We start from the raw sequence: 17971 nt of genomic DNA, 5'->3' as shown, positions 1-17971 counted from the left end.
AATTACACTCCTGATTGAATGATAGCTCAGGTAAGAAAGTCTGTTATCTATGATATATCATGAAGGTACAAATATTTTAAATTATTGGGCATTCTTAGCATTTCCAAAGATTCTTGTACTAAGATAGACTAACAAAAATATCTTTGATTTTTATGTAACTACATCAGATTCTATAACTACACTTTCTTGTTATAGATCTATAGATATTACTCCAGTAGCTTAAATCAGCAAAGAGAGATCCCCTTACTTGACAAAACATATATGAGTGAACCAATGTCATGAGGAAACTTTGGTTAGAAATATTTTAAAAATTAAAATTAAAAGATAACATTGCAATTATTATTTTTATTAATTTAAAGCATTCAAAATATAAAAATAAAAGGCTTTTAATATACTTATATACATACACAGCCTTCTGTTGTACCTTCTTTCCAAAATGATTTTTTTAATTATATTTCAGCCCAATCTTTCCATAAAAGGACGATTAAAAACAGAAATGCAAAGAAAAATGAGAATGTCCCTTTAGTAAGATCCAATTGCATTCTATCTACACAGGTTATATTCCCAAATTATATCAAAGAGGGCTTTGCCTGCATAAAGGCCATGTAATTGAAGTGTTAGCCTCTCCTTATGGACAATGTGGGAAAATGCATCTAAAGAATATATCTGCCAGTTTAAAAAGAATGCTTTTATCCCCAGATAAACAGAGAGGATATGTCAATAATAATAATAGAAAAAAATCAAACAAAAAGGTCACTGCATTTCTCTTTCCCTTTCTAAGCTTTTTGAGAGACTTCAAGTTGTGAGATAGTTTCAATAGTAGATAATGTTTGGGATTTGCTTTTGTCATTTTCAATTTACACCATGTGAATTAAAAATGTTTTCCATATTTAAAAAAATACAAGAACTATAAAAAACTGTTTATAAATAGCATAATAACAATAGACTTTTGAAAATAGAAAAAAAAGAAATAAAATTGTTTGATTTCATATGTGGCCAGTAACAACTAGTGTTCTTTAAAGACTTTATGTCACCTGGAAAACCACAAAAAAACGACAATGAATAATTTTATCATCTATGTCAGTTTTTCTGATAAGCAGAAAAGTCCCTCTTTGAACAATTTTTAAAGTGTCCAAACACTTTAAAAACATTGGACTGGCACCTCTCATTCTTTTGGTTTATAGTCTACTTTTTCACTAGACTAGAAACTTATAGATGTCAATAATAGTTTAACCAGATCAAAGAAAGCCCTAGAGAATTCAATTGCTCCTTTTGCTTTAAGCCTCTTTGTGGCACTGAAGTTAGGTTGCATTGGCTGTTACAGGACAGCTATTTGAGAGGGGAGGGTGGAGATGGGAAAGGGCTTCCTTGGTCACCATGATGTTTGTGGGGAATTTGCTTATTATTTAGCTATTTGAATTTAAGATGAATGAGACCATCAAATTGATATAGCAGGAACTGGATTGCCATTTAAGCTGTGTATAGTATAGAAATGCAGAAATCAAGATCATTTTATGAATGTAATCTTTAACATCCATATCTAGTGACATACCCTTTTAGTTATTGCACAGGTCAAAAAAATACCCACAATATATTAATATTCTAATAAATGAATTTTGCCAATTAAAAAAGAAATCATATCATTTCCATGCTTCTATTTTCAAGCATGTGAAGTTAATAAACAGAACAGAAAAAAATATCTGTAGAACTTTGCCAAAGAAACAGCTAAGATGTATGAACACACACAAACACATGCATGCGCACACACACACGCACACACACACATACACATTTTCTGTTATTAACATTAAATTAGAAAATAATTGAGATCACATGATTTAGCAATTAAAAGTTTCCTGTGAATCCAGAAATTAGTAAAGGGAATTTAAGAATTAAGTAGCATTTATATATCTATTGCCACCACCAGTTTACCTGTAAGTGAAACATGCTTCTATACATCAATGTAAACTTCACAGCAAGCCATTTTTTACATTCACTAAAGCTAAACTTTCCATTTTCTTTAAATTACAACATAATTTTGAGCTGTATTGCTAAACATACATGCAAGTCAACAATAAAAGTACAACTTTGTTTCACAGTGGTTTTTAACTTAAGTTCATGGGAAAAATTGTCCTTGCATTTGTTTCACATTAAACTTAAGCTTCTAGTGACTTCTTCTATGTTTTTTGTTGTTATTCAAATTATGTTTCACCTGCTTGTCTTTTTATGCTTGGCATATGTGTACTCTGCTTAAAGTACAGTAGAGAAAATTGACTTGTCCTTTTTGCCTTTTGATTCCTCTGTTGTAGGGGGAAAAAATCCTTCATGAGATGTTGAAGACTTCACTGCATACGCAAAAGTTGGTGGAGTGTGGAGTCCACATTCCCAGTGCCTGAGTAGTCCACCATCAAAATCAAAGATTACCAGAAAGTCATCTTTAAAAAAAAGTTTCTTCCAAAGTGAATGAAGATTGGTAGGGCAGAAAGGAATAGTAAAGTACCAAAATACAAAACCACAAGTGCTACCCAAAGCCATATTTACAAACTGACAGAAAATATAAACAATCATGCCTTTGGAATCAGGTTGAAGCACCAGAAGGAACACAATTGAGATATTGTCTTGGTTCTACACACAATTTCATCCACAGCCCAATTAAGTCCTCTGTCAAAATCAATTGATTCACTCAAACAGGTTGGTTGTTGATTTATTCCCTAGGCGAATAAATTATGAAGCAAAGGTTACATGGTCACCTTGATTGATTAAAGGGTATAGTATAACGTTTTTCTATGTTTGTTTTCCTTTATTGATTTTCACAAACTTCAACAACAAATTGCACATTTTAAAAGTTCAGATTGATTTAGAATAAATATACACGTGTGATTTTATCAATGAAATCAAAAAAGTTTCTTGAGCCCTTTAAGGGATACAGGTTCTTCTATAAGTAAAAACACTGTGTGGGCAATAGAAAATATCTTCATGTTGCTTCTGTTATTTGAATCCTAAAGTTATTTCAGCTTTGCTGTGGAAGAGATGCTAGGACAAGAAATATTTAAGGGTCATTAACACAGAGGGTGTGAATCTGGAAAAGGAGGGAGGAAAGGTTTGGGAATAGAAGGGATAAGGTATTGTGGCCTTGGAGGAAAGAAGAGAATTGACTGATACAGAGTGAAAAAGGTTGGGACTAAATTGTTCAGAACTGAACTTCATATCAGAGAGCAGAAGCTGTAACGGAGTGACTACCTTCTCTGGCTGTCTGCATGCCTTTGAATGTCAGCGATGCTGGGATATCACAGTTGTGGGGGGAGAGTGGAGTGCTGCCAGCATGCTGCCAACCATGTCCAGCAACATAACCAGAAGGAGCAGCGCTGTATGTCATATAAGGTGGCACTTGGGTTGGGGTAGGATAAGGAGCCATGCTGGATGCTGACACAAAACTGCTGACGGCTGGGAGGCCATTTGGTGCCTGAAATAGATAGGAAAATAAAAGAAGTATAGGAAAGAAAAATAATTATATTTGAAAAAAAAGAAAACAGATTCTTAGGAAGAAGTAGAAGGTTGTTTTTGAGCAAGTTATTGAACTATACCATCTGAATATTTGGTTTCTTATTATTAGGACAAAAGGCATAGTACAAACCCCAAAAAGCAGTCTTACAAATTTTCATTCCTCTGGGCTAGGGCAAATATTAGGTGAGGGAAAAAATGATACTCATCAAGCTTTTTAGCACTTTATTCAACTATTCATTTTCTCTAGCTCTTTCCTTGAAGTGTTTGTGCAAATTTATATCCCTTCTAATAAAGATAGCAGGGCATAGTTGTCAGTAGGAAGTTACAATGTAGATAACCTTCCTTAAATATGACATATGAAGTGTTTTAGCTTTCTTACCACAGATGCTTAATTGACAAAGAAAAGAAAAGCAAACAACACATTTTTTGTTTTTGTCTTGGTTAGAGTTTTTTATTCAGCTCAGAAGTTCTTAGTCTGAAGATTCTTAAACTTGGAGGCAAGCGATGGCATGTGGAGAAGGATGGTCTGTAAATGGAGTTCAAGGGTCTGTGAACTTGAATGGGAAACATTACATATTTATTTTCACCTATTTTCATTTCTTTTTTAAATGCATTGCTTTTAAGAACAATATACTGAGAAAGGATTACAAAAAAAAAAAAAGATTAAGAACCTCTTACATAGATGTCATATAAGTGAATAATTAACTATCAGAATTTTTTTTCTCCAGAAGCGAGCCTCCCATTTAGAATATAGTTTTGAAATTTTTAAATTGCTTGGACAATTCACTTAAAGAGTTGTTGAATTAATCATGAATTTTGAAATTATATCAATAAATGTTTTTAAAAATACAAACAAAACAAGACAAAAGTATAGTTTGTCAGAAACAACTCCTTAGGAAATTATATACTTTTGGAATATTGTTGCTATTATTACTATTAATACTATAAAAGACACCCTGAATTATAATTCTGACTTTGACATGGACTTTCTCTGTGCTCTTCAAATCAATTGTAATTGTTTCACTTTCTACAATGTTTAAAAAAAAAAGTCTTGCTTCCTAATGCTGACATGAATGAACTAAAATTTTTACATATTTTTCTAATGAAAGCATGACTGAGGAATTTTGCTTTTCAGAAAATTTTTTCATTATTCAAAATCATACATATATGTGTGTATAGTATCTTTGACATATACATACATATGTATCACACAGATATTTTTCATCATGGAAATGTGCATGTGTGTGTATGTATGCAAATATATAATATATATGCAAAATACTTTATTTTAAAGAAAAATATAGTTCAAAAATAAAATTTAAATAATAAACAAGTTTTTCCCCACTAGACAATCACTAAATTCCTTCCAAAACGTAAAGTTCAATGATTCTAACTATTTTCTAGTTTAATTTATATAATTTAATTCAAATTACTATAATTTTTAATTATTACTGGTTGATAAATTATGTTCCTTTGGCTTATTCAAACACATTCCATGATTTTCTGTTTTAAGGAACAATTGGGAAGTTTTACTAAGTAGATTATCATGTTTCTCTTAGATATCTATTAGAAAGAATAAAATAAATTTCAAATGGATCTTCTCATTAAAATTTTCTCTTTAAAAATTGAAACACATAAAACTAGATATGTGATATTAATTCTTCATACGTATTCTAGAAGTAGTGTGGTGACTCTTTCCAGAGTCTTTCCAGAAAGTCCTATTACTCTGAAGAGGAAAAGTACCAGGAGATTTAGGAGATGAGCTACAGAATAGAAATCTTTGAGCAAAAAGACTGATGATTAGTTTGACCTAGCCAGCAATATATCAAAGGATGCTTTAAGATATTTTTGAGTTTTCAATAGACCAGGAAAAATTAGAAGATTTATTTAGTTTCCCTTTTTGAAAGTTTTTCACATCTGTGGCTGATCTTAAACATGGCTAACCCTGAATTTTATCTTTCTTTTTCAGAGTTATAATCCTTAGCAAAGATATAAACCTACATTATCAGTGTTTTGTATTCTAATAATAAACAAGAAATTCTAATTCCTTGGGAGAAATGAATAGTATATATTCTCAATTTTAAAAAGCTCAGTATTGCTTCTCCTCTCTCCACAAAATGAAAAGACTTATTGTATTTGCAATGATAGCTACATCAAATGTACGTAAACTCATCATGTATAATACTTTTGTTGGAGGAAAAACTCTTCAATCAGTTCAAATCTTTTGATTTTTCAATGAATAAAAATGGTAGAGGAATTCTATCCTCCTCCTTCACAAAATCCATTATCTACCTATTGTTTTTTTTCTCCCTACTTTTTTTAAATCAGCAGTTTGTCTATATTTCAAACCTTTCCCCCCTGAAATTTCTGCTTTTGTTAAAAAAAAAATTGCATCCCCATACCCTCTTTATATTACTCCTTTCCTTTGTGCCTTATGTCTTCTTACACATCATCAATCTATTCTTTGTTTCAAGTTTTCCCATCCATATTTTTTTGCTAGTGTTCCCATCTCACTATGGAGGTAATTCTGAAGAAAAATTTCACTCTGAGCTTCTCTAGAAAACGATGCTGCATCCAATTCTTACATAATACTTTTGGAGCCTAGGGGATGTGGTACACTGGAATCTGGCCAGCATTGCCTTCAGGTGCTTCTCTTCACGACTAGATTTACTAGTTCAGGGTAAATATGCTGCTAATTTGCTTCCTTTTTTTTCATTTCAACTCAGTTTCTCCATCTTCAGAGCCCCAAACTTGATGTTTGTTAGGAATCTCATTATTATTAAACACTTTATAGCACTTTAAAACTTGCTAGAGACTTTAGTTATTTTTATTGTGTACTCCTCCCAAAACTTCTATGAGTGAGGTCAACCTTGCCATCTTCCTTTAACAGCAGCACAGAAAGGCTAAATGTTTTCTTTTAACATCCAGAATAAATGTTACTTTAAATGGCTGTCCAGAAAACCTTTGGGTTTTGATTAAGCTAAAGATGATCTCACTGCGAGAAAATGTGTTTTTAAAACATATTTTTAACTTTATAAACTTAAAGTTGGAGAGATGAAGGCCCAGATTCTGAACATCATAGTGAGCCCATCTCCTGCTACTTTTATTATACATTCACTCTGGAAACTCCATAAACCCTTCCCTTTTCTCACTATTAATTTAGAAAGTGCCACTGCTGAAAACCATAGGTCTCTAAAAGACAAAGTCAATTGATATTTATGAAACAGTCACTGAAAGAGTAAAATTTTCCACAGCAAAGAAAGAAGTATTACAGATAGCCACACTGCTTATTCTTCCTACTAAATCAGTACATGGGTCTAGACTTCCAGGATGTACTTAATGCTTTCAATGAAGAGTGTGTACAACTAATCTGAAAAGCTATACTTAGTTTAACTAGAGGGTCCCAAATGTGCATCATAAATATAATAGAAGCAAGTACACTAAATTATTCTATTTAATGATATTGTAAATACAATGTATAAATCAACTAATAATATGGAATCCCCAGGGAAGAGTAAACAAATTTTCTAAATGAAATATTAGTAATGAAAATTTCATTTTTGAAAATTGCTTTACCTAATGATGCTATAAATAAAAGCTCAATCCATTAGCCTCTTCTATATGTATGTATTCTATCAAGACCTACAATAGTCCTTGGGAAAAAAAAAAGTTTGTGGAGAGGCTCTCCAGAACCAGTTTGATTCTGCCTGATTTTTGAAAACAATATTTACTAGAACTAATAGAAACATACAAAAGAGAATTCTCTAAAAAGAGCATTTTTTGGTTGCTGAGATTTTTCAAATAGTAGAAAATAAAACTAATTAATTTTAAAGGAAAGGACAAACATGGATTTGAACAGACTTCAGGAGATAGTGAAGAATGGAAGGGCATGACATGGAGTCACAAAGACTTAGATGTGACTGACTGAACAAGAATGTTAAAATATGTAATATTAGAAATAACTTTTAAAACATAATCTTGTTGAATAAAGTCTTCACTAAAAATGAAAAGGAGTAAATTGCCAAATTATAGAAAATAACTAAAGTTACTGGGATTCAAATAGTTCTGCGACCTCAAAAAGCCACACTTATTGTTTGTCCAAAAATATGCTATTTTGTCTTTGAATCAGAATGTTTACTTTGTCATAGAATAAGCATTATCATCTGAATGACTAAAATATCAAGAGTTATTCACAAATAAAAATTCTACCCTACTTATCTCTTTTTTTGATCCTGAAGTCTTTATGTCTCTTTCCTACTTCAGGGAGGAAAAAAAAAATGGAAGTCTGTCAGCATTCAAACCACAGAAGAAACTGGTATGACAACTGTCTGGCCATTGGAAGCCTTTATCCATTAAACATTTCCAAATGACTATTCCCTCAAACTCACTTGAGTTTGCTTTCTATTGGCACTTTTGTGAAATAAACTTGACTGCAAATATAGATATGCTTTACCTGGAATTTCAATCTTGAAATCATAAGCAAGAAAATGCACTGGGATATATTAATAAACAAAAGTCCCTAAATGTTTTGTGTAAGCATTTTTTTCTAACTGTCAATCCTTTCCCTTAATCTAGTATATACTAAACTGTCTCCTCCCCCCCCCCCAAAAAAAATCTGATAAAATGAAATGACAGTTGTAATTATTGTTTCAACATTCATCAAAAAAAGTATCTTAATTACATTTAGTTATCAAGTTGCAAATTTAAATATCCCTGGGGAATGGAAAACTATGAAGTATTGATATTTTTTCTTACATTTTATAATTTAAAAATATAACATCAGCTTTAAAATATTGTGCAAGTTGACAACAGCTTTTAAAAATATGAAGTCTTATGAAAGGATTAATTTCACATTTGACATATTTCATCATCAAAGTTTTGCTTGTTAATACTCAGTTAAAATTAATCAGTCTAAATAATACTTTCATAATTGAGATCATCATAAATTCCAAAGAAGTGTTATTTTATTCTAAAGTGAGGATAATATCTGTAACTGAAAGCCAGAAAACCTATCTTTCAATTTTCTTTTCAGTTGGGTAATAAACATATATATTTTTTTAATTTCTGGAAAACTCTGGGGGAATGCCTGCAGATAATTTGCTAAGTAATTTAAACTAATAAAAGATATCAATTTATTATAAAGCCATTATTCATACATAAATTTCCATCATTCTTTGTGAAATATTTTGTATTATGTCACAGTAGCCACCAAGGATTATGTGTTCTCAATACTGAAGTTGGCAAAGAATCAGCCATGAAAGAATAGAAGAAAGAATTGATTCATAGAGTGAGAAACAGAGTAGGTATTTTTCTTTTTCTTTTACTTTCTTAAGCTTAATAATAATGTTTCTATTTTTTATCCATGGATAAAGACAATCTGAATTTGTTAGTAGTTATCTGCAAAACATTCCAATTTGTGTGAGAAAGTAGAAAGGGACTACTCAAAAGTAGCATAAAATGCCAATCATACAGTGTAGCAATGTTAAAAAACATTATGCTGACCTTTCCTTCAAACATATGGATATGTAACTGAAATGTATATAAGGCTCTAATTATGAAAAATCGAACAGACATTCTTTGGACCTTTAAATTGGGAAGCAAAAAACACCAGTATACAGCAGCCATCAAATCTTATGTTTTTGGTTGTTGCAGTCATATAGAACCATCGAATTTGAGAATCATTTAATCTAAGCAAGTTCTCTCATCTGTAAAATACTTTGCGACAATGGGTTACAGTGAGGCTTAAATGAGATAAAGTATGTAAAGTATTCTGCAAAGTTAAAGTGATATGTTATTTAATATTTAAATTTAAATTAGACTTAAGCCCAGCACATTCTTAGAGCCTTAAAAAATTAACAAGGCACTCAAAGACTTCAAAGTAGTTAGACATTTTTCATTACTTAAACATTTACATTATTTTTAATTGTCTAAATGTAATAATATAGTAATTAGTTCCTTAACAGTACAAAAAAACATAATGCAAATAAGAATATCCATGGATTACTTTGACATATAACAGATTTTTCTTTGGGGTGAAAAAAAATCAGTTTTCAGCTTGTTTTAAGAGACCTCAGTGGCCATCTAGTCCAACCTAAATACAAAAGGACCACTGAGTTATTATCTAGCATCTAGCTGAAGAACTCCATTTTTAAGATAGGCCATTCCATTTGTAGTAGTTCTAATTGTTAGGAAATTTTTTGTAACATCAAACCTAAATTTGTCTCTCTAAAATTGAACTTTACAACTACTCCCACTCCATCCTGCATTGTAATTTGACTTGGTGAACTTTTATGATCTGAGTCTCAAGAAGCTGAATTTTCTCCCTTGATTTGATGCCTAGCCTTGGATAAATGATTCATGTTCTGCAGTTACAATTCCTCATTTATGTAATGAAAAAGAAAATGTGTAATATACACATATACTGCACAGCAAAAGGAAGTTAAATAATATCTTTTGTGTTCACAAATGACACTTAAGAGTAATAAACTGTGTAAATGTTAAAAATTGTGACCTTCTTTCCATGCAACCCCCAAAAGTCACAGACTTAAAGACCAAACATATTACCAAAAGCTTTGCATTTTTTATTGACAATATTGATGACATTTTCAGAAGTAATATTAATAAAGTTGTGTTTTTTTGGACAATGAAAAGATATATGCACACATGAGCATGTGTATACATATGTATGATTTTTTTAGCCAAGGAATTATATTACATTCCATAATCAAAAGGTGTTTGAATCTTCAAATACATACAGGTTTCTTTTTGATCTATAGAATCAAATGGATCATAGTGAATTACTTCCTGGACTTGAAGTCAGAAAAAGCTGGGTTTAAATTCTGCCTTTGATACTTAGTTATTATTATTACTATTAAGTGATACATCAGCTAATTATTTAATCTAAGTGCAAGTTCTCTCATCTGTAAAAGGCTTTGCAACAAAGGGTTACAGTGAGGCTTAAATGAGATAAAGTATGTAAAGTGTACTGCAAAGTTAAAGGGATATATTGTTTAATATGTAAATTAAATTAAACTTAAACCCAGCACATCCTTAGAGCCTTAGAAAATTAACAAGGCACTCAAAGACTTCAAAGTAGCCAGACATTTTTCATTACTTAAACATTTGCATTATTTTTAATTCTCTAAATGTAATAATATAGTAATTAGTTCCTTAGCAGTACAAAAAAAAACATAATGCAAATAAGAATATCCATGGATTACTTTGACATATAACACTTTTTTTCTTTGAAGTTAAAAAAAAATCAGTTTTCAGCTTTAGTTTTTTCTTCCTGAGCACAGGAAGAGACTTACTACTGTTTGACTTACTGTTTCTTAAAGTTCTATGTCTGGTTCAGTTCTAAGATTTACCATCTCTGAATATTAAATCTGTCTAATATAAGCAATTTTTGTTTGGAATGTCATCTTGAAGCAAATCTCTCAGTGTTCAAACTTTTATTTTTTTTATCGATTTAACTTTATGATCATATATATGAATAAAATTTATTTAAGCTTTTTCAGAAAAGATCTACAAATTTTAAGTGACAGGAAAAGAGATTCAAGGTCTTTTTATTTGCATAGAGAAACTATCTGTATAGCAACCGATTTCATCAACTATAAAGAGGCATCCCAAGAGAACAATAAAATCCTTTCCATCTATGAATTTTTCTATGCTATTCATAGAATATATAATAATGTCTATCAAAGTCCTTGGAGATATCCTGAAGATTGACCTCAAAAACATAATATGCTATGCTCTTGAATTCATAAAAGTTAATTTGATTGCTAAAAGTTCACCATGGGGAAGGAAACATCTTTTGATGTTTAATAACATCAAAGACCTCTTCATAATTTTTTCTTATCAATATTATTTTTAGTAGGTATACAGTGAACAAAGAGAAAACTCTTTCCTTGTTAATAAATGTTTTGGTAGAAGTTATGTATCACTGAAAAGGGGGAAAAATATTCTGATTCTGGCCAGGAAGCTTAAAAAAGATCTTCTAGTCTTCACTGGGCTACATAAGAATGGTATTACCTTGGATGATTCTCAGACTCTTGATACCTAGGTCCTTGAGAGAATATAATGAGATAGTGTATATAATTTTTTCTTCCATTTTTGTTATTTAAGTGGGGCAAGGAAAGTTTCTGTAAAAGGAAATCATTCGGGGTTTCCAAGAGCTTAATATAAGTAAAAAGCTCAATTTATGTTAATAATCTTTTTTTTTCCTTCTAGAAAGAGAAATCTTGAATACGCAAAAATAAAGGCACCCAGTAAAAGCTAGGTATTTGGAGTTTTCAGAATTTGGACAATAAGTATGTTTGGGGTAACATTTGAGTATATTTGTAACTTGAAAGCCTGAGTATGTACTTACATACCGAGTGTATACTTAACTGTTGAATTTAGATTTAAAATTCTAGGGTGGTAATCTTTATTTGGCTTGGGTTTTGTTGTAGTTGTTGTTGTGGTGGTGGTCAGTTTCCTTTTTTTTTTAAGTGCTTTAATATCTCCTTTTGGGAAAGGGAAGGAAGCAAAAATTAAACAGTCCACCACCATTCAGTACAATTTGAGGTTTTCTCACTAAGCCTTTTTGGGGAGATTATGATTTGACCTTTAATCACAAATGCTAATTTTATTAACTTTATCTAGTTACCCCAGTTCCCTGTGTGGCAGATTTTGGTTTGTGATGGCCACAGTAATCCCCAGAAGTGTTTAAAATTAAGATTAAAATGCACCATCCCTAAACCAGAAAGTACCCGCAGATGGATTGTCTTGACTCCCAAATCAGCCATAGCAGGCATTAATCAGAAACCTCTATTTAAAGATTTCACCAGAACCACCAAATGAGAGACCGAGTTGCGAAAGAGAACTCCAGCTGAATTTGGAACTAAAACTATGGATTTCTCTGTTCTTTTCTTTCCTTTCCACTTTGGGCATTTCTGAGCCATCAGAAACATTTACCCTGAGTCTGGCAGGGGATGCATGGAAGGAGTTGCTGGTCATGGCTCAGACATTTTCCCCCAGCCCAGAAAAGAGCCACTTGTGTTATCTTCCATCCTCTTCCCCAGATTCTTTATGACTAGAGAATGCTAGATGCTGGACTCAAGAGCTAACAGCCCGTCTCCTGCCATCCAATGCCATCCTGAAATTTTCAATATCTGGATCTGACTCTGTCATTTCTCCTGTCTTTGTACAGAGGCTGTGCACCTTTTGAGCATAGGTTTAAGACTGGGGGATGAGGGTGGAGGAGATTTGTATTATGTAAACCAAAGGTCCTCCTATGACTTTGGGAGCATCCATTTGTGATCCCCCACTTTATGCTAATGCACATGAACTTTGGAGAACTGGAGAGGTTCAAAGTGAGAATAAAGAAAAGAAATTTTGAATTTAGGCAATTCTCTGCCTGTGTTCCTTGGAAAGACAGAGGGGGCGAAGCTGGCTCTTAACATTACCAACTCGGTATAGGATTAGTGCCTGTCAGTGACCAAGAATGGAATAACCCCAATATCCAAAAAATCCTGATACCATTGATTTCAGAGTTGGAAGGAACTTTAGGGATCATATTTTAGCAAGTCACTTAATTAAAATCTCTTCTAGTTTAGGTTTCTTGGTGTGTAAAATGGAGGCAATCATACTTATATAATAGGACAGTTTCAGGATTAAATGTGTGTCTCTTCATTGTATCGTTGGGCTTTAAAAAATATACACACCACCAATTCCTAGCTCAAGAGTCTCAGAGTGTGCCTTTGTGGACCTTTCCTAAAAGTTTAACTCCAGGGATGCCTTTGGACCCCTGTCTTTCCTTACCTGTCCATATTTGGCCTCCTGCTCCAAAGAACCTTTCTCCAGACCGTTGACTGGGTGTGGGGTAGGGGTAGGGAAGGTGTTGCGGCCCAAACTGCTCCAGTCTTCCACCTTTGGACTATGAAAAGGGGAACTGTCGCTCACTGTGGTAGAGAAGAAAAGCAGAAATTAGGCAAGCTGGAGCCTGGCTGAGGCTTCATGAAATGATTTTGTGAGCTTGAGAGACATCTAACATCTCCTCAAACTTGCCTAAAATCTCCAGAAAGGAGCTAAATGATGCTTCTAAATCCAGAGTCTGCAGAATTCAGTTAAATTCCTCTCTGGTCTTACCCTGCCCTTCCCCAGCACTGGGCCAAGCCATCTCTTTTTAAATTAAAAAGTATTTTTAGCCTGTCTTATGCTGCAATCTCCTCCAGCAAGATTTTTTGCTTTAAAAAGAAAAAACAAAGACTTTTATTTTCCACCTGACTTTAATGGAGAAACGAGGAGGAAATGAGAAAGCATGTTTTCCCCGCATCAAGGAAAGAAAAATGAAGAGGCAAGAGGCAAAGCCTAACTCTTCTCCATTTTAAACTCGACTTCTCTAGGAGGCTAATCAAGCAAGATTAAGAACGCTGGAGCTAAAAGATGAAAAGAATGCAAGCATTTCAGTCTTAGTGTGAATGTGTTTGTATTTACAGATATCACTCTCTATTTCACATTTTTTCATGTAAATCAGTGGAATTCAGGAGTTCTTAAACAGTCCCTTTTCTTGGAGGGGAGGAATCCTGAACTTGAATTTTAAAAAATTAGAATTGAAAGTTAGCATTTCCTTCTATTATGAATTTACAAAAATCTCCTCAAACCCCCAAACATTATTTCTGAAAAAAGAGGTGTCTAGGCACTAGTCTTGCCGGATGGGACTACAGCACGAGAAAAACTTAACAATGGAAATTTTAAAAATATTTTAAAAGTACTTTGAAAAGCCTACGAACAAATAACAAGAATAACGCATAGTTAGAATTGAATATGAGTGCCCATTTTCCCCATATGTACGCCTGATCTGGACTTTCTGATACTGTTACAATTATACAGATGGAAGGTAATGTCGAGATGTTTGTGTCAATCAGATATTAGATATGAACAGTAGAAGTACTTATGAAAAAGTGAGGGACTGTGATAATAAATAAGTTGTTTACCATTCTGAAATCCTAGGCTTTATAGAAAATGTTAGAAAAAGAATGGTCATGCAAGGAAGGGAAAGAGAATAGAAATAAAAACATGTTCAATAATTCGATATTTTAGGAGGATGAACGAAAGGTTTACAAATCTTTTTTGTTTCTAATTGACAATCACAAATATAGTGACAAAACAATTCTAAAATTTAACCTAAAGCTATGCTTATTCATTCGTTATCACTTTTTTATTAGTATGCTTCTTTTAAAAGAGACACAGGGTTTAGGACTTGCATACTTCACATCATATTATTTTTCAGTGATATGGACTGAAAGGTTGGACTTTTTCTTTTTTTAGAAATTTAGACACACACAAATATACCAACGAGAGAATGTTTAGGAGCAATGATTAGATAGAATAATTGTTTTTCACAAGCAAGATTTTCAATGTTAGAGCATTTAAAAAAAACCACAACAACAAATACATCACAAAGATCTTCCCCTCCCCACTCACTAATCAGAGAAACTGCCAAGCGACATCTTAGTCTAACTGTGATTCCTGTTAGGAGAACATTTTTTTTTTCAATTTTGTCTACCCCTGTTGAATGAGTTTTCCTCATAAATTAATTAAGTCGAGTTCCCATTTGGATTGAGTCTACGTTCCAGCACAGAGCTGTCTATATCTCTTCGTCTTTCTCAGCAAAATGTAGTCGATGGGCACCAGCCAGATGTCTCAAGAAACTGAGATCGCTGAGAGAGCCCCCATTCCTACAGATCCCACACTTTCTCATGAATAGAAGCTTCCTTTAAATGTCAGCGAGGTCAATTTATCCTATAAATCAAGGGCAAACAACCCTCAGAACGCAGCTTCCAATGTTCTGTTCACTCTAACTTGACTGGCTCTGATGAGGGCTTTCAGAAGAGTCTTTTAAATGCTGTTATCAACAACTAGGGAATGAAAAGCTGCGACTATTGTTTGATTACTGAAAGAGGCAACTGTGCCAATGTGGTGTTAATAAAGGAGGAAATAATTAAAGGTATCTATCCTTCCCAAAATGGAATTGCCCCTCTGCTCTTTCCAAACGCATAGAGAGCTGATATAAGTAAGGTTCACACCTCTTAGTCCTCACTATTATTTGAGATCTGCCTCTTCGGCATTTTTAACAATTTAGTAAAAGAAAACAAACTTCGCCTACGGAAATACTGATTACCCCGGACTTTAGGAAGCTAATCTGCCCGGCCAAAAAGATGTTCATTCCCTAGTCTACCGATGTAGAAAACGGCAGAGGAAGGAAGGGAGGGAAGGAAAGAAGAAGGGAGGAAAGGAGGGAAAGAAGGAAGGAGGGAGGGAGGGAGGGAGAGAGAGAGAGAGAGAGAGAGAGAGAGAGAGAGAGAGAGAGAGAGAGAGAAACAGAGACAGACAGAGACAGAGACAGAGAGGTGTTGGGACAGGCAGGGGGATGGAAGGGGAAAAGGAGAAAAGGGAAACGATCCTATTGCAACTAAAAGCAAAATCAAAACAGCTTTCTACTCTGGCTGCAGAACTGAAAAATATGCAGAGGAAGCTGAAATAAGAGAAAGACAAGCAGAGGACAAAGACAAACAGAGGACAAACGCAAGATAAACAGTATGAAGGAAAAAAATAAAAGAAAAAGAAGGTATTAAGTATAAAGAATCTTAGTCTATTTCACTTTAGACAAAATTAAAAAGTTAAAAGATTTGTTCACAAGAATGTGGAGGTTTTAGTTAAAGAGAAACAGCTATCAACAAAGACTGACATTATCTCCCTCCCATAGCTTTCTCTCTCCCTCTCCCCAATTAAAGGTAGAATGGAAACATGAACAATAATAAAGTAGAAGATTAGTTCATGGAAGGAGAGCCACACAAAGTAACCGATGGTTTTCTTTTTGGTTCACTCACTGTTTCATAAAGTGAAGCATAAAGAATGAAACCAATTAGGTGACATTTGAACTTCCTGTCTGAGCAAATTTGGCCTGATTAAGAGAATATGAGTAGGGGAACACAGAAATTTCAATGCAAAGCCCTAGCTCCAAGAGGCCTGGTCTAGGAGCTGAATTGTCTTTCGAAGAGTTAGCTGAATCCTTTTCTCTCCCCGTTGCTATTTAAACTTGAAGTTATACTGCCTTGGATTCGTAATTTGAATCAAATTCTAGAGAACAGAAGCTAGGTAAGGTGTTTAGATGGCTTCTGAGGTGAGTAGAAAATAGCGAATTGCAATTACTAGGGAGGACGTCTTCTGTTAGAAGGGTCAGGAGGACAATCCATAGACAATAGTTTTCCAAGTGGAGAGTACTAAAGCGATTTAAAAGTCTTAAAGAGGAGTTTGCCGTGAGAAGGGGAATGGAAAAAATAAACTTCGCTGTTACTATTTCCTCTCTCCCTCTCAGGCCCGAACTTACCTTGGTCCGTGATGGAACGGATTCCCAGGATATCTGTGACAGAGTGTGAAGAGGGCCAAGTTCTAGGCATGGCCATATTGCTGGGAATTCCGGGCACTCCAGGAGGAGTCGGTACTTTGGCTGCAGCTGCAGTAATTGGACTCGGATAGGAGTATATGTGGTTATAAGGCAAGGTGGGTTGAGGCGGTGGCTGATGCTGTTTATAAGAATCATACTGGCTCTGCTGAGATAGATTCCCAATCTTGTTGCGAAGGATTCGGCTGATGGAACTGACTGAAGGCACGTTGTACTTGTCACATACACCGTCTGCTAGCAAACGATCACGAATCTCCCACGCAAAGATTCCTGGATCCCTCTGTTTGTAGGTCCGGATATGTTTCACAACTGTAGGGGTAGTGACCCGAGGTTTACTCCCCCCAATCGCCCCAGGTAAGATGGAGCCCGTCTCATTGTAGCGCGCCAGTATCTTACTGACACAACCATGGGATACTCTTAACTGTCGGCTGATGTCACAGGGTCGGATGCCCAATTGAGCCAGTTCCACTATGCGGAGTCTGATGGCGTTGGGTAGAGGCCTCCCGTTCACGAATACCCCTCCCAGCTGGTTGACCTCCCCGAAGGCTGGCTCTGCAAAAGAACATACACGCGCACGCGAACACACACACATACGCGCACACACAGAGTGTTGTGACAACTATCAAAGCACCAGTTTTCCTCCTTCCTGAAGTTCTCAGGGAAAAAACTAAAGAGATCCCTGGACTAGTCCCTCTAAGAGCCCAATGACTGAACTGACACTCCTTTCTCTAGACTCAAATCTGTGTGTCTCCCAAATCGCACTGTTTGGAACTTTACTGAAATTAACGTCTACTTACTTTATTTCCTTACCCTCTTTCTGCCGTCCAAGTATTTTAGTTGCTCTGGACGCAAATTAAAAATAAAGAGGCAGTCAGATCATTGGGGTTCTCAAAACTCAAAACTCAAAACTGACTAGGGGAAATCGGACACAATTCTTGGGATTCACAAACTCTCTCTGTTTCAGCATCCTACGCTCAGCTAGTTATTCTGCTCAACCAGCTCTAAAGACAGATTCTAAGG

The 17971-nt window shown here is 34.3% G+C and overlaps 1 protein-coding gene across 1 annotated transcript; it reads right to left on the bottom strand.

Moving 5' to 3' along the window:
• Window positions 1–2774: 2774 nt before the first annotated feature.
• PAX9 (paired box 9) lies at window positions 2775–17543 on the bottom strand. Its single transcript, XM_003756436.2, has 3 exons — window positions 16877–17543; window positions 13306–13445; window positions 2775–3463 (listed from the first exon to the last, which is right to left on the bottom strand). Exons 1-3 carry the CDS (start codon window positions 17541–17543, stop codon window positions 3209–3211), a joined length of 1062 nt encoding a protein of 353 aa, XP_003756484.1. The 3' UTR covers window positions 2775–3208.
• Between the last annotated feature and the right edge of the window lie 428 nt (window positions 17544–17971).

The sequence above is a fragment of the Sarcophilus harrisii genome, chromosome 2 (assembly GCF_902635505.1).
Source record: "Sarcophilus harrisii chromosome 2, mSarHar1.11, whole genome shotgun sequence".
NCBI lineage: Eukaryota > Metazoa > Chordata > Mammalia > Dasyuromorphia > Dasyuridae > Sarcophilus > Sarcophilus harrisii.
The sequence above is the reverse complement of the archived record's forward strand: the minus strand, read 5'-3'. Positions and strand labels throughout refer to the sequence as shown.